The sequence below is a fragment of the Vitis vinifera genome, chromosome 13 (assembly GCF_030704535.1).
Source record: "Vitis vinifera cultivar Pinot Noir 40024 chromosome 13, ASM3070453v1".
Lineage (NCBI taxonomy): Eukaryota > Viridiplantae > Streptophyta > Magnoliopsida > Vitales > Vitaceae > Vitis > Vitis vinifera.
Window position 1 is genome coordinate 28,873,279 of NC_081817.1, and position 22,214 is coordinate 28,895,492.

Here is a 22,214-nt window from a genome sequence, read left to right on the forward strand (position 1 = left end):
TTTTATGGTAAAACCTATATTATTCATTATTGAGAATCCATTGTTGAATTGTTTACAAGTTTATTGACATCATTAATGGAATTCAAGCATTGGAAAAAGTCTACAAGGACCGGAGAAGATTAGGAAGATTTTGAGATATCTTCTTAAGCAAAGAGACACCAAGATTACAATCCAAGAAGTTAAAGACTTTACTACACTTTTTTTTGGAAGAATTGATTGGGTCATTGATGACTTATGAAATCACAATGAAGTGTCATCAAGAAGTGAAAGACAAGAGAAAGAAAAATATAACTCTTAAAGCCTCACGATTGATTAAAAAAGAAGAAGATACAGAACAAGAGGTTAATGATTGAAGAAGAGTACCTTGTAGTTATCAGAAGAAACTTTAAGAAGTGAATCAGGTTTGAAAAAAGAGAGGAAGAAAATCCTATATATCCAAGGAAGGTTTTCCAAAAGAAGAAATCCTCTAATGTAGATAAAGAGAAGGACTTGGTATGCTACAAGTGTGAGAGTCCACTAAGATTATCCCCTTTACAAAAATGAGTCAAAAGATTGTAAAAAATGGTTAATTTAAAAAAGAGTGAATTGGATGTTAATTTTTTTTTTCAAAAACAACCAATTAATGACGAAAGGAATAAGAAATACTAAACAAGAATTAAATAAAAGATAAAGGGAAATACACACGCTCTCTTATAATGGTTTGACAATCTGCTAATGTCAAATAAAAGAGTGGATAATTTGCTAATATCCGCTCTCCTTAAACTCTTAACGAGTGGGGATTCCACTATCACTAAGACTTTTAAGGTTAAAATCTTCAATCCTTTTACACTTTGATTACTAGGTTCCAATGTACTTTCACAATTTCTTCAAGTATATAACCAACTTGAAGTCTATTTCCTCACAATAAGTAAATAAAAAATGAATCTAATGCTTATAATCCTAGGACAAATTTCTCTAAAACAAATCGAGGATGATATTAAAGATAATTTCTTAATCTTTATACTTCTTTAACTTTCAAAACATACTCTCATACTTTCAAACTTCTACATTTGAAAAAAATCATAAAGAGTCTGCTTCAAGAATTTATGAAACTTTACAAATCTTCTAAAACTTGAAGAATAGGTTTGAAGATTCAAAAATCAAGTTTGTAGTATCTTTAATCCAAGATCAAGCATTCACACACTTAGTCAATATTATTCAAAGTAAACTTATATCAGGTCAAGACCAAACCCAAGACTCATGCCTAGTCAAGCTTCTTCTTAGTCATTAATTGTAAAAGAAATATATAAAAGTTAATTTGTTTACAATTTTCTATTTAAGAGAAATTTGTAGGTATACCCATGTATCAAGAGCTATCTATGTAATCATAAATTTATTTTAAAATAATGCTAGGTTTTCCTAGTAGATGGTTATATTATTTCTTCCTAATAACAATAATAGGTAGTGGCGGCCATGGGTGAGGCTGTGAGGGAGATGGAGAGGGTGACTGTGTCGGCAATGGTCCGTTGTGGACTGAATGAAGCTGGCTGCGGTGTGGTGATGGAGATGGAGCCGGAGAGAGAGAGGAAGCAACAACTTGGGAGGTGACGGTGCATGGACTGTGAGGGCATAATGGAGATGAGAAGTGGCAGCGGGTGGTGAGGCGAGATGAAGGATGTAGGTGGCAGCCATGGTGGTCGTTGATCTGTGGTTTTGGCTAGTCAGGAAGAGGAGTTGGAGATGGTGGAGTTTTAAGGCGGACGGTGGTGAGAGCGACGGCCATGGAAGGGTGATAGCAGAGAGGTGGTAGTGTGTACTGGTAATAGAGATGGCGGCCAAGAGCAAAGAGAGAAGCAGAGGAAGAAAATAAAAAAAATCCAAAAAAGAAAGAAGAACCAGGGAGAAGGAGGGGGGCCGGCTCTTGTCGGACGGAGAAAGCCTTCTTTAATTACTGATAACTTGATTCTCTCTCTCAAAATCCTGATTTTCTGTTTTCCTTCTAATTCTATTTCTTCCTCAAAAGTAAAGTAAATAAGGTAAAATAAAGAAAAATAAAACAAAAATACAAATAAAATAAAAGAAGTAAAATAATAAAAATACAAATAAGAGTGCATGAGATATAGGTAAGAGGGCACAAATATATATATATATATATATAAATAGGCATCAAACTTTAGATGAAAAAAATAGGACCAATTTTGGGGTATAGGATGGCACGGGACAAAATGTATCTAACTACTATTTCCACATTGAAACTCCTATTCAAAACTCTTGAAGTACATTTATGAACAATAGGAATCTTGAGAAACTATAGTTAGATTATTTATTTGAGCTTTAAAAAGTGTTTGAGTACATATTTAATTACTTTTATTTATTCTTACTTAATGTACCTTTAATCCTAGTTTCTTTCTATCCTTTGAGCCAAACTTGCTAAGTAGGAGTTTGTTATATTATTCTTCTCTTGTAAACCTTGTAAGTGTTCACTAGAGGATTTGTATCAAGTGTGAGTATTCATTGAAGGGTTTGTGTCAAGTTTGAGGTATCACTAGAGGGCTTTGTTTAAGTGTAGTGTAATATATTACTCGAGTACTTGTTAAGTGTAGGGTATTACTTGAAAGAAATTATAAAGGTTAAATGGGGCATGCTCCAAGCATAAAAATTTGCAAAGCTTTACTAATAGTGAAATGACCTCAAGTTTGAGATTGAAAGTAGAGAAAGTAGTCATATATAGGTAGGTTGTCTCAAACTATTACAAATGAAAATTGAATATCTCTTACTCTCTCTCTCTCTCTCTTTTTAATTGCTATACAATTGTTCTTACTTGATTTTAATTTTTTTAAAAATAATTGGACATACTAACACCTAATTTAATCCCTCCTCTTCGGTTTGTACCATAGGATTGATTAGCTTGTTATCACATGTTGACATAGAATTGAAATTGAATATTAGCGAATATATGAGAGTAGGTGGGCTACAACTAGTATGTCTAATGTTATTAGTTAATCCTACAAAGAAAATAATGTAAAGAAAGAATTCAGAATATCTGTCTATCATTTTGGTTGTTTAGACTCATAACATGGTTTCACTTTGAAAGGAAAGACAACAAATGAAATGAGTGATAGATCAAAAGATCCATTGAGGATTTAAAAAAACAATTCCACAAGAAAACCATAGTTATTCTATATGAAATGAGGATACAAAAGAGATGGTCATCTCCATCTTATTAAATACATACATTAAAAAGATAATGTCGTGAAATTCCTCTATTTTTTGAGAAATTTCTTGAACCACATAGCTGAATATTTGGGGTACCTTTTTAAGCCATTATCATAATCGATGAAGATAATGCCAAACCTTAGAGTGTAACCAAAATTCCATTCATAGTTGTCTAACAATGACCATGAAAAGTAACCCTTAACATTAACACCATCCCTACATCCAAAAATTTTGATACCCTACTATTAGTATTTTTTTCTCATTCATAATCAAATCATTGTAAAATACATGCAAATATATACCTATTGTCATGTTAAATCATCCAAAATGGAGTAATTGCAAAAAGCCTTAACACTAGAAAAAATTTCCGTATCTCTAAGAGATTAAACTCACTTGATGGCTAATAGAAGGAACAAAAGATGACGGTAGTGGTAATCTATCCTCCTGTGGTCCTTTAGTGCCTCCTTAGTTGGTAAGGTACCATTGTTGACTTCACTATACCCTGAAAATGGTTTCAAAGTTTCAAGTTAATCAATTAAATATAGAACAAAAGAATTTTTTTGAATTATACATTTATGAAATAGTGTCTAATGGGTGAAGAAATTATTAAAAGACCATTAGCCATACCATTTTCAGTGATGTAAATTAGTGGATTCTTGTACTTTCTTTTAATGTAGCGTAAAACATTACGGATTCCTCTTGGATAGACACTAAGCCAAGTTGAACCAGCCTGCAAATTCATTTCTCAACGTTTAGTTTATGAAAATGAAGTTATTAATGATTCTCATTCTATATATAAAATAAGTATGCAATACTACAAAACAACAATTTATTGATTACATACCATTGGACCGATGGGGACTCCATTGCGTTGTTCTATCAAACAAAAGGAAAAATTAAAAGTTAATAACATATATAGGTCAACAATGATCAAGATGATTTATTGAAATCATTATACAAATCAAACATTGAGGATTTTATATGGACTTACTAGTAAGATGAACAAGAGAATCGGTTGCGTAGCTCACATTAACGATATTAGCAACAGGAATATTAGCTGCATAATTTGCTGTGTAATAATTCAATCCAAGAAAATCAAGAGATCCTTTGACTAGCATAGATTGCTCGAAGGTGAAATTAGGTAGTCGATTTCCAGCAAGTATGCGCATGCTATGTGGATAGTCACCATAGGTTAACGGGTCCATAAACCTATGAATAGGCATAGAATAATATTAGTATATGTTGTAATTTATAACTAAAAAACTAGTTTTTTGTGATGCATATATATACTGACCATCCAAACATGAAATCTAAGGCTCTTTTGGACGCCTTCTTATCAGCTGTCTGGTTGGAGTAGGGCACCATCCAATGGCATACCAATGTTATCCCAATCTTCCCCTTTTGAGATGACTGTACAGTTTAAGTATTATCAACTCAACCTTTCTAGTTAAGTATTATAAGATTAATAATAATCTTCCATTCTTAAAGACTTGTATAAATTTTTTCAAAACCTAATAAGTAATCATAACACTTAATTGATTCCATGCACTCCTATTTTACATTTTTTTTACCTCTTATGTATTAGACTACATGTTAGTAAATTACCTTTATATACCACTTAAGCATTTTGGTTGGTCGATAACTTAATATTATCAAACTATAGTTCATAATTCATTCATTACTAAATAAAGACTGACAAACCAATGGATCATGCTTGAAACTCTAGCTTGTTATTCACTTACCTGGTATTTATCCTTATATACTTTCACTGCAGCTGCATGAGACAGAAGCATATGGTGGGCTACAATATAAGGCTCAGTGGCAGAGTTTCCGGCTTCACAGGCTTCATTAACCCACTTAGAACACCGCCCCGGTGCTAGGCCTCCTTGGTCATAAGCACCCAAGCTAAAGGTCCATGGTTCGTTGAGGGTGATCCAATGCTTTACCCGGTCACCAAACTCTTTGAAGCAAAGCTCTGAAAAGTCTCGAAAATCATTTCTGTCGATTATACAGTAACATGTCATGTATTAGATACGAGGAATACTAAAATTTTATAAGCAAATTAACAAGACTTGTTCTAGAAATGCTTGTATTTTTCATATATATCATTGAGGAGTATAGAATGGTAAAGAAGGTAGAATTTGATTTACTTACACAATGTGTGGGCTTAAAAATCCACCATACTCATCTTCTAGTGCTTGTGGAAGATCCCAATGAAATATTGTCACATAGGGTTGTAGACCTACAATAAGTGGAATAAATTTAGAACAAGCTCTTTAGTGTTTTTCTCCATATTAATTTGTAGCTAATTTACTTTACCAGTCTATGCTTTGAGTATCTAGCTCAACCTCCATATATAGCCTAAGTCGAATTTTGGCAAAAAAAAAAAAAGGGGGGGGGGGGGCCAAACCAAGTTCAATTAATACAAGCACACTTAGAGCTGGGCGTAATCTTGGGCATTAGTCTAGCCTAGAGTGATGTCTAGGCTATTCACATCTAAGCTATTTCCAACATAACTCGTTTACATTCCTAGATTTAGCTAGGTACATTGATATGGCAAAGGTAAAACTTAGACCGATTGTGTCGGTTGGCAGTCAACTTTAGATAAACCCAAACTTGTTTATCTGCCTAAAGCTCTATCTAACCTGGTGCTCAATTTGAATTACACAATCTAAATATAATTCAGACCTATTTTTCTAGAACTTCGAATAAAATCAAGTTAGACTTGAATTAGTGATAATATATTTCAATTGATCAGGTGGGAGGGTTGAGCTTGTACAAGCTATAGCCTTAAATTGACCAACTAATCATCAAATTATAAAGAGATGGAAGAATAATGACCTTTTGATAATAGCTCATTGATGAGATTGTTATAAAAGTCGATGCCTTTCTTGTTCACTCCCCCACTTAGCTTCCCACCTGAGTACAAAATTTTATGCATCTTTCAAGGAATGTGAGGTCAATTTATAACATTGTGGGATAATATTATTATATAAAATTAATATAAAACTTTTTATAGTATCTCAACATAAAATTTTTAAGTTAAAGCACAATACAAAAAAAAAATAGTTTTTGACTTTATTAAAATTAATTTCCATCTCATAACATTGGTTGGAAGAGTAACTAAGACAATCTTTCCATAAAATTATGTATTATCTTTTTTCCTTTGGAATTATATGATTTGTTTTGAATTTCTAACACCTTATGAATAATTTCTTTTAATATGCTTTCTAACTAAATGTTCAGATTTTCAGGGATTTTCCTTTTCAAAAGCAACATTGATATACAATCCTTAATGATTTGAATAGATAAGACAACAAATTGACCCAATTAACTTTAATACATAATTGAAATATTTCTTTATCCAATAAAAAAATATAAGCTAGCAGTAAACTTCTTTTATTCAACTATATTTTAGGCTAATGAAGTTCATTGCTTGAGGCTAAAAATAACATATTATAGATTTATTTATTTATTTTAAAGTAACCATTTGCATCAAGATAAGAGAAAAAGATGTAAAATCAATTACTTCAATTTTTAATTACATTAGAGAAATTTTTTAACATAAGAGTTAAGTTAACAAATGATGTATTACTTTTGGATTTCATTGATTAACAAGGAAGTGAGTGAAAAAAAAGAGATCATTTTTAGATATAATAAAATAAATCCAGGCTTATATAATTAAGAAGCAAAACATTACATTAAGATCAACATAAGAAAAAAAAATGCATAAAAAATCTTTAAGATATGTCACTATTTTTATTGTCATGGATGTGATTATCCATGCATAGGGAAGTTTTTGGCACTTAAAACAAATAACTTAACTAATATGTATAGATATATTTTAAAATTGTGAGGGCACGGATATCAAAACCAACCTTGAACAATATAAGGTTGGGTCATCCATGAATCCATGGGTAATGATGAGGACATCAATATCTAAATCTAGGGATCATAATGGGAACATTGTACCCTTCTGAGTATGAGCATATATTTCCCATTGTACCTTAACTGAGTATGAGCATATATATATATATATATATATATATATATATGCTCATACTCAGTTAGGGTACAATGTTCCCATTATGATCCCTAGATTTATGATGAGGACATCGAGACCTAAATCCAAGGATCATAATGTAAACATTGTATCCTAAGTCAATATGAGCACATAGTTAATAGACGGTATTTATATGTGATTAGTAATTATGTTATAAGTGAAAATTTTAATACTTTTTCATTTTATTTCATATTCAATTATTAAAATCTATAAAGGTATATAAAAACATTAAATGATTATTTAGTGTTGAAAGTAAACACATCAAGTGAATGAGAGTGACTTCATTTGTAGCTCCTTGAGTTAGATCATCACCAATTTAGAGTTTTGTTTATGAACTTATTTCTTGTCATGATTTTTCTATGGTATTGAAAAACTACATTTCTACATCATTTTAGAAAGTCACACAATAAAATATGACCATATAATAAAAATAAATCCTATATTTTTTTTAATACCTTTCGGTGGTTTCATTTTTTTCTTATTTAATTAGTCTAATTTTTTTATATCTTAATTTCATTTTTAATATTAATATTTTGTTTTGTATCTTTGACGTTTATGCCTAAATTTAGTCATGTATATGAAGGTCTCAAATTTAATTCAATATGATATGAAATTGGTATCATAAAATTTTCCTTTGTCAAATTACAAGGTCAAAATGATGCTTACTTTAAATGGGGTGTCATGGGGTGCCTTCATGTTTAACATAATGAAAGGTTTGAATTTGGAAAAAAATGGGCATAACAATAAATCATTGTATTTGCATGACAAACTTAGAAGTGAAAAAATTAACTTCAAAAGAGAAGGGGCAATGGTTTTTTTCATTTTGTTTTCTTAATTATATATATATTTAAAGTGAATTCTTTTTTATTGTGTGTTTGTGTGGGAAGCACAATGGAATTATTAAAAAAACATTATAGTTTTTGAATATGGTAACTCTCCTAACACTTTTTTTATACTACTAACATATCTAGGCAGGAAGTTTAATAATTAATGAGCATATTGAAACAATAAACTTACGAGGTAACACTCTAGACCAAGATATTGAGAATCTAAAAACATCCATCCCTAATTCCTTCATCATGTGCACATCTTCCTATTAAATTCAAATCCACTGTTAGTAATAAAATAAACATACAATTTTTAAAACCTTAAAAAAAGAAAAGTGAGTAAAAAATTTAGAATGATGAATCCTATACCTTATAATGATGATAGAAATCATCTGCAACATCACCATTGCTGCCATCAATTATCCTACCTACATTATTAGTCAACACAAAAAATCTCATAAAATAATTAAAATTGTTAGATATCAATATAAAATTATTATTTATGTCGACTAGAATTTAAACATAATTGTCTAATTTTTTTTTCTTTCCCAATATTAAATGTGCATGTGATGATATAATATTGGAAGACACCATGATTTTTGTTTTTTATTTTGTAGCAGATGACATATAAAATAAAGGATCATTTAATTAAATAGGATAAAATAATCATCCAAAGAATATCCTCCATTTTTTAAAAACATGAAATATAAATATTTTTAGATAAAAATACTCTCCATCAATCCCACCTTATATTCAATTTCTTTTCCTTTTAAAAGTATAGAGGTAATTGAAGTTATACTCAAATTTTTTAATAAGTACCAGGTTTTTTCTAAGGATTATCTTATCCCTTTGATACAAATGATTTTAAAATAAAGCAATTAAAGTAATTATTTTAGAAAATCTATTAATTTTTAGGAAAAAAAATTCCATAAAAAAAGGGAGATATGAGATATCAAAACCATGGGTGATTTCATGGAAATGAATATGGAAATTCACTTTTCTGGAGAAAAAAGAAAAAGAATGGATAAATCATAAGCCAAACATTCCAAGAAAAATTAAAAAGGTTTGCAAAAGTAAGAAAAGCACTTGTGAAATGGCAATAAGCCTTGCATTTTGAATCCTAAACTCTAAATTTTAAACTCAATTATAGTAACCGAAAATTTTTATGTTAAAAATTAACCCAAAGAAAGACCTGGATATTTATGGCTGAAAGTATCCGATATACTAGGACCTTTTCCATCTTCTTTGACAGCACCTTCGTACTGAAAAATCCATAAACAAAACACATTCATTCCTATTGAAAATTTACTCATACAAAAAAAATGAACATATACGAAAATTCATACAAAATACGGCTAGATTACAATTGATTTATGTATGAAAATATGTTCTTACTTGATAAGAAGATGAGGCTGTTCCGAAAACAAAATCAGCCGGAAAATTACTCCTATTGAAGGAGGTAGCAACCACTGGCTCAGTCCAAGTCAATACACTAACGAGGATTAGTAGAGTCAGAAACAATGAGCCTTGAATTGCCATGAAGAGCTGTGGCTTCATGGTTCAGCACTTCACTCCCTTTGTATATAGAACAAAATTTAGGACATTAATAAACTCAAAGGATTATTTTTTTACCATGAAATAAGGTTTTATTTTTTATTTTTATTTTCTATATATGTGGTGACCCCAATGTGATAAAACTACAAGAGGATGAACATATACATTTCACACATCAGCCTTTAAAATCATTATCTCTATAAAAATATTAATATAAATAAAATATTATTTTATATATATTTGAATATAAATATTATCTTAAAAGTATGGTATAAATATTTTGTTAATTTATTTAATTATGAATTATTATAGAAGAATATATTTTTTATATTAGAGTAACTTATTTAATTAATTATAAGAAAAATTAATAAAATAATATAATATAATAATCCTTTTTTAATAATATATCTCATACCATGTGATATATTTTGTAGAATTTTTGTAATTAAATTTTATTAAATCATTTTTTGCAATAGTGAAAAATCAAAATTTAACAAGACTATATAAATTTCATTTTTTTAAAAATAGTTTTTTTTATCAAATGTATTTTCAAGAAAAAGGAAAACGAACAAAAAAAGGAAAGAAATCTAAAAAAGTTTTCTTAGAAAAAAAAAAAAAGGAAGAGAAAATCATTTAATTTCTAACTGTTTTAAAGAAATTATTTCCAGTTTTCTCAATATTATGGAATTGTTTATGTTATGGCAAAAATCAAAGTTGGCAAATGACATGGCACACATCGGAGGACAGCAAAGCGACTTACTGGCAGGTGGGGTGGCACTGATGAAATCAAAGGAAAGATGATTAGAATGGGAATATATCCAAGGAGGATCCAAATAAATTTCGAAATAAATTGAAATCTATATTTTAGGTATTGAGATTATTTCTAAATAAATTTAAATGTATATTTTAGGTATTGGAGACTATCTCAAATTCTTATTGGGAAAAACATGTTTTCATGGGCTGATTAGAAAATATTTATAAAATGCAAAATCATCCTTTCATATTTCAAACCATATCATATGAACTCGAAATATTTATTGTTTTATGTATTTTCATGATAAATCTAGTACCCGGGCATTACTTTATGTAAGTAAAATTTTAACTTAAGCAAATAGTACTTTTGACCTTTAAGTGTATAAAAATAATTAAAAAACTTTAACTTATTGATTAAAGACATAATGAATTGGAACTATAACATGAAGTATGATCAATGAAAATAATTAAATTATGTCCTTTAGTCTTACCTTTCTCGATGATGTAGATAATTATATTTTTGCATCTTTTTTTTAAAATAAAGTATATATCACAAAATCTTCTTTGATGGATAGAAGGACTTAAAGCAATTTGCAAATTTATTTTTCCACACATGTTATTTAAAGAAATAAACCGATATAGTGAACTTCTTGAGCATAAAAGAAGCTTGAAATTCTACATCTCTATGTACTTGTAAAGTTGTTTTCCAACATATTAAACTTTCAACAAATTTTTTTTTGTAACATATTTTTGCCAAACCACACACACAAGCAAAAATAAATAAAAGACAATAGATTTTAATGTGGTTTGACAATCAATGTGATCCCTCTAGAGAGTGTATCAACACTCAAGAATCCACTAATCAAACGAGAGAGAAGAATTACAATAGTGAAGACTCTTACTCTTTGTGACCGTACTCCCTAAAAACAAAACTCTAAATCATAAAAGGGCTAAATATATAATAAGAACAAACTCTTCATTCATCAAATATAAAAAACAAATTCAAAGGGGCACTAACCCTTTAAACCATCACAAGTTGACTGGATAGCTTGATCCTTATGAGGTTAGTAAGGAGCTCGATCATGATATTTCTTGTGAAATGCAACAAAATTGATTTAGACTTCATAATCCAACAACATACCATTGGATTAATAGGGGCTCCATTTCTTTTCCCTATAAAAAAAAAAAAAAAACATTCAGAAATTTGTATGCAATTACTAATTAGAGAAGATTGTGAAGATTTTGAGATCTCTTTCTCAGTAATGAGTGGTCGAGGTTACACTAATCCATGAAGCTAAGGACTTTACTAAACTTCCTTTGGAGAAATTGATTGGGTCATTGATAACTTATGAAATCACAATAAAGGGCCATCCATAAGAGAGAGACAAGAGAAAGAAAAACTTAGATCTTAAAGCTTCACTATTTATAAATAAATAAAAAAGGACTAGTAGAGAAAATGAGGACCTTGCACTTATCACAAGAAAGTTTAAGAAGTTCATCATACTTGAAAAATATAAAGGAAGAAAATTCTATCTAAGGAAGGACTTCCAAAAAAAGGAATACTCTAATGTAGGTAAAGAGAAGATGGACTTCATATGCTACAAGTGTGAGAACCAAACTATATTAGGTTTGATTATCTCATCTACAAAAATGAAGCAAAAAAAAAAAAAAAAAAAAAAAAAAAAGAAAAAAAAAAAAGAAAAGAAAAGAAAAAGGAAAAAGAATTAGAAAATGACCAATTTAAATAAGTAAAGTAAATCACCCAAAAGAGGGAGAGTGAATTGGGTGTTAAAAACTTTTTAAAAAATAACCAATTAATGGTAAAAGGAACAAGAAATGCTAAACAAGACAATAATTAAGTAAAAGATAAAAGGAAGAGATATACAAATTCTTTTATAGTGGTTTCACAATCCACTTATGTCCACTCTCCTCAAACTCCTAACCGAGTGGGAGTCCCATTGCTGTTAAGACTTTTAAGGTCAAAGACTTCAACCTTCTTACACTTGAATTACTAGATTCTAAATGCATATTCACAATCTCTTCAAATATACAACCAACTTGAAGTCTATTCCCTTGCCATGAGTAAATAAAGAATGAATTTAATATTTATAATCCTAAAAAAATTTAGCTTATAATGTAAAAAAAAAAAAAAAAAAAAGTTAAGATGCATTTGAAGGTGTACTAAAGGAATTTACAAGTGAGAAATCAATGGACTTTAAATAAGAGTTTGAGAAAAGAGTTTTTTTAACTGAATTAAGAGGACACATTAACTCTTCCTATGTGTCATTCACTTTTTCACATAATTAAGATTATGAAATGTGTTATATGGGATCCATGTAAAGGAGGACTCATCTTATGTTGAAATATTAAATAAATAAATCAATTTAAGTAATTAAAATATATAGTACCGATAATAATAATTATTAATATCAAATTTTGGATAGTTATAAATACAACTATTAAAATAATAATACTTATCTCTAAAAAATTAAGGATAATATCAAAGAGAATTTCTTAACCTTTAGGACCTCTTTAACTTTCAAAACACATTCTCGGACCTTCAAACTTCTATATTTGAAAAAAATTATAGAGTCTTGCCTCAAGAATTTAAGAAACTTTACAATTCTTTGAAAACTTGAAGAATAAGTTTGAAAATCCAAAAATGAAGTTTGTAGCATCTTTCATCCAAGATCAAGCATTCACACTTTTATTCAATATTACTCAAATCAAGCTCAGGTCAAGTCAAGATAAAAGGGCCAAATCTAGTCAAACTTCTTAGTCATTAATTGTAAAAGAAATATATATTACTATACTTATAATTTTATAAATTAAAAAGTTTAATTTGTTTCATATTCTCTATTCAAGTGAAAGTTGTGTGTACAACAATGTAACAAGAGCTATTCTGCAAATTAATAAAGTTTAATTTGTTTCATAGTTTTCTATATAAGAGAAATTTGTGTGTTCACCGATATATCAAGGGTTATCTATATATGTAATTATAAATTTATTTCAATATGATGTCAGGTTTTCTAATAGATGATTATATTATTTCTTTCTAATAACTATAATATATAAATGTTTTTTATTGTATAAAATGAATAAGGTATGTTGTTATTATCCGCTCATTGTGAAGAAAACAATTTGATGAAATGATATGAAGGTGCAAATATCATTTTAGTCATTTAAACTCTTAGATGATCTTACTTTGAGAGGGAGGACAATAATGAGATGAGAGACAAAATGTAAAATCAACCCATAAGAATGCGTTATGCATTTAATTAAAATAGTTTTATGCAAAAATCAAAGCTATTTTGAAATGGAGATACAAAATTCTTTATTTAAGAGAAATTTGTTTGTATGCCAATATATCAAGAGCTATCAATGTAAGTTCAATAATATATAAATGCCTTTATTTTATAAGATGTATATTGTATGCTATTATTAGCAATTCATTGCAAAGAAAACAATTAGATGAAAGGATATGAAAGTATCCTGTAATTTGATGAGAGGATTGAAAGTACAAATATCATTTTAGTCATTTATACACTTAACATGATCTTACTTTGAAAAATAGGACAATAATAAAATGGGCGATATTGTAAAATCAACACACAAAAAGATCTATTATAGATTTAATTATAGTAGTTCCATATGAAAACCAACCATATTATGAAATGGGGATACAAAGAGATGATCATCTCCATCTTATTGAATTTATATATTGAAATGATATTGTTGTGAAGCTCAATCATCTATTATAGGAGGAATTTCTTGAACCATAGAGCCGAATGCTTGGGGTATCTTTTTAAGCCATTGTCATAATCAACAAAGACAATACCAAATCTAACAGTGTAACCAGAATTCCATTCATAGTCATCCAATAATGACCATGCAAAATAACCCTTCACATTAACGCCATCCCTACAACAAAAAAAGAAAAAGAAAAATATTAATATGCCATAATTAGCATATGTTTCTTTTATTTTGTGCCATCAAATAATCATAAGGTTGTTATAAATATACTTACTATAGTCAAAATGGAATAATTAAAAAATAAGTAATTGCAAGAACCATAAACACTAGAAAAAAATGTATATCAAAATAATTAAACTCACTTGATCATGGCTAATTGAAGGAACAAAAGATGATGGTAGTAGAAGTCTGTCCTTTGTGGGTCCTTCAACGCCTCTTTAAGTGTTAAGGTATTATTATTGACTTCACTAATGCCTGAAAATAGTTTCAAATATTTATGTTAATTGACTAAAGATGTAATAAGAGAATTCTTTTGAGTTATATTTTTCTAAGATAACATGTGACCGAAAAGGAAATTAATAGAAGGTCATTAGCCTTACCATTTTCGGTGATGTAAATAAGTGGATTGTTGTATTTTCTTTTCGTATAGAGTAAAAGACTCCGAATTCCACTAGGATAGACATTAAACCCATTTGAACCAGTCTACAGATACATTTTTCGTACATGTAATTTATAAAAATGAACTAATTAAAGATATATCTTTATGCTCTAAAGAGAAATATGCTACGTTATATAGGGGTAACAATTCATATTGGTGAGTCTTATTTTGTATTGTGTTAAAAGCGAAACACTTAACTAAATAAGTCAATCCAAAGGTGACACAAATAATAATCAAGTTAAAATATAAACCTAGAGTACATGCACAACCTAATAAAATATATTATGTAACCTATTTAATCCATTAATAATTAGGTGTTGTTTAATAATCCAATTGAATTAGATTTTGTGCGAGTCTATATAATTAACTTTTCAACTTGTACGTTTATGACTTAATTTTGACTTATTTATTCAAAATAAAATTTTATATAAGTCAAATATAGTTTAAATTAGAATTATAATGGATTAATCAATATGATTATTAAATAGGTGATTAATTTGGATAAAATTTACGATATATAGGTCAACCTAAAAATAGCCTATTTATTAAATGAGTTATGTTGGTAAACATAAATTTGACCCAAATACTATTATACTCAATTTAACCCTTGAAAAACATGTTAGATTCCGATTGTGCAGATGAATTATATCAAACTTTTGCCACCCCTAACTACAACTATCTATTCATGCATAATATGACTTTTTTCCTAGTGTTTTAGAAACTTTTTTTTTTTGTCCACATACCGTTGGACTGATGGGGATTCCATTATGTTGTGCTATCAAACCAAGGAAAAAAAGAAGAAGAAATGTTAATAACATCGGTTTATAGTGGTCATGAATCAAAATATGAGGAATTGATATAAACTTACTGGTGAGATTAGCAAGAGAATCTGTAGAGTAGCTAACATTAACGGTATTAGCAATAGGAACGTTAGCTGCATAATTTGCAGTGTAGTAATTCAATCCAAGAAAATCAAAGGACCCTTTCACTAGCATAGATTTCTCAGGGGTGAACTTTGGTAGTCGTGGTCCAACAAGTGTGCACATGCTATATGGATAATCGCCATAGGTTTAATGGATTCATAAACCTATATATGGACAAACATATAATAATATTAGTTTAGTAATTTACAATCAAGAGGCTAATTGTTGTGTATAAATGTATATACTAACCATCCCAACATGAAATCTAGGGCTCTTGTGACTGCTTTCTTATCTGCTTTTTGGTCAGAGTAGGGTACCATCCGGTTAGACACCAATGTTATTCCAATCTTCCCCTTTTGAGTTGCCTACATAGATTATATATTAGCATAACATTTCTAGTTAAGGATTATAGCACTGATAACGATTTTTCCATTCTTAAAGACTCAAAATTTGATTAACAATTGGAAAAACTATTTTAAATTTTGTTACATGTTATGTAATAGTCCAAATGCTAATAAACTTGATATGAATTGCTAGTTTCTTATTAAAAACTTAAGTTTTTAGGTTAGTTAATAACTTAATCTTGTAGTTCATAATTCATTCATAATTCTAAGTATAGATGCACAGACCAAATGTACTAGACTATCCGTGAATTTTACTAAAAACCATTGCATACTCACCTGGTATTTATCCTTGTACACTTTTACTGCAGCTGCATGAGAAAGAAGCAGATGGTGGCCTACCAGGTAAGGCTCAATGGCAGAGTTTCCAGCTGTGCATGCTCCATTAACCCAGTTAGAGCATCGTCCTGGTGCTAAGGTTCCTTGGTCATAACCACCATTGCTGTAAGTCCATGGCTCGTTGAGGGTGATCCAATACTTCACTCGATCGCCAAACTCCTTGAAGCAAAGCTCCGCAAAGTCCCGAAAATCATCTCTATTGAACGTATGGTAACATGTTACATACATATCGTGTTCACAAACAAAAAATTTGCCCCACAAATGTGTTTGTATATATACTTAGATATGTAGTTAAAGACTCTTTTGTATATTGTAAATAAAATAGGGTTTGATTTTGCTTACATAATGTGTGGGCTTAAAAGCCACCATACTCATCTTCTAGTACTTGTGGAAGATCCCAGTGAAATATTGTCACGTAGGGTTGTAGACCTGTGGAAAGTGAAACATATATGGAACAAGTTTTTTTTTTTTTTTATAGTGTTTTGATCCAAATATTTCATTTCTTAGATTGAATGTTTGAGTTTGTGTCTTGACTTTTACAACCTCAATTGAAGCTTAATTCAATTACGATACTTATAAGGGTACAGTTTGGGAAAAGCCCAAACGTTGGCTTATCCCAAACCCACCTAGTGTTGGGCTCTATCTTAGGTATTAGTCCATCCTAAAATGATGGTTGACATACTACATTTAGGTGCATTAATTTAGTGGGTGTAACTCGAATGAGTTAGATTGGTTGGTGGTCAACCTAAACTTTACCCAAACATGAAAATTATTTATTTAATATCTAAGCTAACCCAATTAATGTTCAATCTAAGTTACCTAACTCAAGTTCAACTTAAGTTCATTTTTCTAAATCTAAGTTAAAAGTTAGATTTGTAATTAGTATTTGGGTTAATGGATAGAGTTAGCTCAAGTTGCAGACACAAATATGACTAACTAATCATCAAAATGTAAAGAGATGAGAGGGAGTAATTAATGACCTTTTGATAGTAGTTCATTGATGAGGTTGTTTTAAAAGTTGATACCTTCCTTGTTTACTCCTCCGCTTAGCTTCCCACCTGAGTTACAAAAATTTATATTTGTTCCAATAAAAAATAATTCAATATATGTTACACTCATTGGAATAAAAGGTCAATTTATAACTAAGTGATTTGATTATCACATTGGTTGAAAAACTTACTGTCATTTTCTCCTAATCATGCAATGAATAATTTTTTTTATTATTATTTTTGAGATCAACTTGAGTAAATAGCCATTCAAGGGTTTCTTTTGGGAGACATTGATATGTCATCCTTAATGCTTTTCAGTGGATAAGACAAAATATTGTCCAAGTTAATATTAATTATAATTGGAATCTTTTTGAATTATTATCATTAAACAATATTAACAATGAGCTTGCCTTCTTAGATTTAACCACATTTTAGGTGAATTTAGGTCAACTTTTTAATGTCACACGTTATGATGGTAAGTCTATAAATAATATAATTTAAACTTTCTATGTTTATTGCATTAAGTCTAAAAATAAAATAATATGGATTTTTTTCTTTAATTAACCATTTCTATCACAAAAAAGAGTAATGTCAAAATTAATGATTATTTAATTACATTTTGATATAGTTAATTTATCATTTTTAAATTTCGTTAATTAACAATGATGTCACTTTTACTAAAACTTATTTTACTTCAAATATATATTAAAACCTTTGTTGATTGCATTCCACAAATACATAAATATAAAAAAAAAAAATCAAAAGTCAGTTTTCTCTAATATACATCTTTTGAGATATGACCATCTTTTCAATTGTCATTAGGTGTGATATCTCTTCCTATCAATTTTTTTTTTATACTTATAAGAGGTGATTTATCTAATATGCTTAATTAAATATATTGTGATGTTGCGAGAGATGATAGATTTGAAATAGTTAAGATTTAACCGTGACTAGTGGGTTGTGACCTATTATTCAAAAGCTCGTGTCATGCGTGACCATCCACCAACACATAGGTAATAGACAATATTTACACATGACATGAATTTACTAGTAGTGTTTGTTTCATATTGAATTGTTACAATCAAGGAAGATATGATACATACAAAGAATTTTTTTAACATAGAAATGAATCGGTATGACCTTATTTGCCATTCCACGACACAGGTCATCACCTGAGAGTCATTTCTATGGATTTGTCTTTTCTATTATCTAGTCAAAATTATGCTTATTCAAATTGGGGTTAGAAACTTCACTAGCCAAAGAATCAACTTCAATGTGGAAAAGGGACAATAATCTTTTCCTTTTCTTTTTTGGCTTATTTTTTTTTAAAGTCAACTTCTTTGTTGTGTGGGAAAAAAATAAAATTAATTAATTAGTAAATATCATAATTCTTCTAACATTTTATACATTGTTAAGAAATCCGAGCAACAAATTTAATAATTTATAAAAATATTGAAACAACAAACTTACGAGGCAATACTCTAGACCAAGATATCGAGAATCTGAAAGCATTCAATCTCAATTCCTTCATTGTATGCACATCTTCCTATTCAATTCAAATATATTATTGATAAATATCACCAAAATTTTTATAACATTAACGAGAGGAAAATGAAAAAGAAAAGATAATATGAGGAATTCCATACCTTATACCGATGACAGAAATCATCTGCAACATCATCATTGCTATCATCTGTTATCCTTTCTATATTTGTCAACATAAAAAATTTAATTATTTTCTACGATTTCAAAATCATATCGATCATTGAATTAGAAAAGTTATCAAATCGCAATTCACTAGTTGAATCGAGGTTGAATCACAATTCAACATGATTTTATAAAATTATAATTTATATGTTCTTAATTAAAAGTATATAATTAAAAAAATTAGAAATATTTCATCTTTCTATCTTTAATATTAACAAATTAAAGTATAATAAGGATAAAATATAAATTTACTAAAATTTCTAATTTGACTAAATAGCATAAACATGGTATTTATAATTTACTAGTAAGAAGACATATTTTAACATCAAATAAATTTTATCATTTAATTTTATTCAATATATTATGTCATTTTATTATCTTAAAAATTATTAAAGTAAAAAACCAACCATTCAAACAGGTGACCTCAGGTCTAATATGTAGAGTAACTTAATAGCTAAATTAAACCGGTTGCATGGCTGGTAGATGGGACCAATGCCTTCGATCTGATTTAAAAAAGAAACCATAAAATTTATAGTTTAATATAATTTTTGTGCCACCACCACGTATCCATCATTGAGAGAACCCATTAAAAAAAACCATAAAATCATAAATGGGGTGGCAGTGTTATACCTCATTTATAGCTGTTCTAATGTGTTCTTCTTTCCCACTGGATGTGCTTAGTATCTCTTTGAAGACATCATCATTATTTTGGATTTAGTTTTAAAACTCAAATATTAGCCTAAACCCTCAAGCTTAAATCCAAACACAATCATTATGTGTTAATAAAAGTCATGAAAATTAATTAACTCAAATAGAGACCTGGGTATTTATGACTGAAAGTATCCCATATACTGGGACCTCTGCCACCTTCTTTTGCTGCACCTTCGTACTGAAAAATCCATGCACAGAACACATTCATTTATATCAAAAATAAGAATATGACATGATATAGAATATGTAGTGTACCATACTTCAAATTTGAATATTTGAAATTCATGAAAAAAAAAATGAATTTAGGTACTAATGAATTTATGTGAAATATGTACAAATTAAATTAAAATTAATCTATATAAATTCACAAAAATATCTCCTTACCTGATAAGAAGCCGAGGCTGTTCCAAAAATGAAACCGGCCTGAAAACTACTCCGATTGAAGGAGGCAGCAACCACTGGCTCAGTCCAAGCCACTGAGCCAACCAAGATCAGTAGGCCTAGGAGCAATGAGCACTGATGAGCTGCCATGAGAAGCTGTGGTTTGAAGGTTCATCTTCACTCCCTTCATATAGATCTAAATTGAGGAAATCAACCAATTGATGACATGACATTTTTTACTATAAAATAAGGTTTATATATATATATATATCTCTGAATCATTCAGTTAAGAAAACGTGATGGGATGACTATCGACGATATGATAAATATTAGTATTTCCAAGAAAACTCGTCTTGGAGTCTCATTAATTAAATTGTTGGATAAGCGGAACAAAGAGGATATCTTTTTCCAAGCTGACCAACTATTCACAATACCATTTAGAAGATTTATATAAATTGAAGCGGTGATTATGCTGAGAAAAGAATGGAAAAGTTCAACCAATAAACAGGATTATTTCGTTTTTCAGCTCTCCAAAAGGCACTTTTTTTGGTGTGAAATCTGTAGGCATATTATATATTGTTATCAAAATATGGTTAGAACTAATCGGAGTGCGTCAAAATGAGACAATTATTTACAAACATCGATGTTGTATATCTCAATGATTTTTGATATATTATATATTATGGATATTTTTTTTCTATAATTATAATTTGACAAACATAATTTATAGTTTGTTTGATAATAATTTTATTCAAAATATTTTTAATAGAAGTATTTTCAAGAGAACCACCTATCAAATGTTTGTCCAAATAACGTCACAAGTGATTTTTCAATATTACAAATGATTTTTTTAGAATTTTAAAAGTATTTTCTAAAATTTGTCAAACACCTAAATTTTTTTTCAAAAATGTTATTTAAACTAAAAACGCTTTCTAAAATCAATGTCAAATGGACTCTTAAAACCTATTTGGTAGTGATTTTAGAAAACATTTTTAGTCTTTCTAACACTTATTAAATAAAATTTTTTAAATATTAAAAATGTTAAAAGCACTTTTTATAATTACTATCGAACATACTCTTAATTGTTTTTAGTATAAAAATATTGAAGTTGAAGTTTAACGTCCCATAAATGTAATTGCATTAAATATTATCTTTATTTTTTTTGTCATTATGAAAAACTCGAATATCACTAGTAAAATGTTAAACCTTTTAAAGAAAAATGAAAAATTGATAGCAAAACCATAATGGCAAACAAATATTTTTAGAAAAAATAAAATAAAATCCGTGTTACTTGGAACTGAGAAAAGATAATGGAAGCACTAACCCATCCTCATGAAAACTTCCTTAAATTAAATGGTAAGGTACGTAATATATTTTTATTCTTGATCCATGAAAGTAGAGGAAGGAATGACAAAACTTAATTAATTATTAATTCAAAGAACTTGTTGCTGTCTGGACTGTGCTATAGGAGGCTCTAGAGAAGTCAGAATAGGAGAGCACTCATCTTGGGTGGGTGTGATGTCATTAATACAGATATAACAACAAAAAACTTGTCCTTCAGTTAACCGTATTTTACTCCATCTAGGTGATTGCTAATTTTCAGTATCTTATGTCTACTGCTCCTAAGCTATAGGTAATGTAAAATATAAACATTTGCATACAACAATCAATGATTTATTAATATGAATAATTGAAAGTTGGAGAGTTGATTTATTTGTTTAAGACCGCATGAATCACTCTTGATTAAGATAATGAAGAAGGGAGCAGCTTTTATTGAAATATACGTATGGATGTTTCTTCAAATATACGTATGGATGTTTCTTCAAATATAAGTAAGACGATCTTTTAGTCATCCTGCTGTAAATATTTGAATATAACTACTGAAAGGTACCAGATTGAGGCCAAGCATACTTAATTTGAAAGTGTCAAAGGAGATGAAAATTAAGAAGGTGACTCAGCT

At 29.0% G+C, this 22,214-nt stretch overlaps 1 protein-coding gene and 1 pseudogene across 1 annotated transcript; both read right to left on the reverse strand.

Moving 5' to 3' along the window:
* Nucleotides 1-3,242: 3,242 nt before the first annotated feature.
* Nucleotides 3,243-9,624, reverse strand: LOC100249344 (beta-glucosidase 12). Its single transcript, XM_002277696.1, has 13 exons — nucleotides 9,481-9,624; nucleotides 9,278-9,347; nucleotides 8,455-8,513; nucleotides 8,276-8,351; nucleotides 6,037-6,114; nucleotides 5,350-5,437; nucleotides 4,938-5,193; nucleotides 4,490-4,605; nucleotides 4,187-4,404; nucleotides 4,040-4,071; nucleotides 3,823-3,925; nucleotides 3,589-3,697; nucleotides 3,243-3,411 (listed from the first exon to the last, which is right to left on the reverse strand). The coding sequence occupies exons 1-13, from the start codon at nucleotides 9,622-9,624 to the stop codon at nucleotides 3,243-3,245; spliced, it is 1,518 nt and encodes a 505-aa protein (XP_002277732.1).
* Nucleotides 9,625-14,147: 4,523 nt separating this feature from the next.
* On the reverse strand, nucleotides 14,148-20,404 carry LOC100244171 (beta-glucosidase 12-like; annotated as a pseudogene).
* Nucleotides 20,405-22,214: the final 1,810 nt, after the last annotated feature.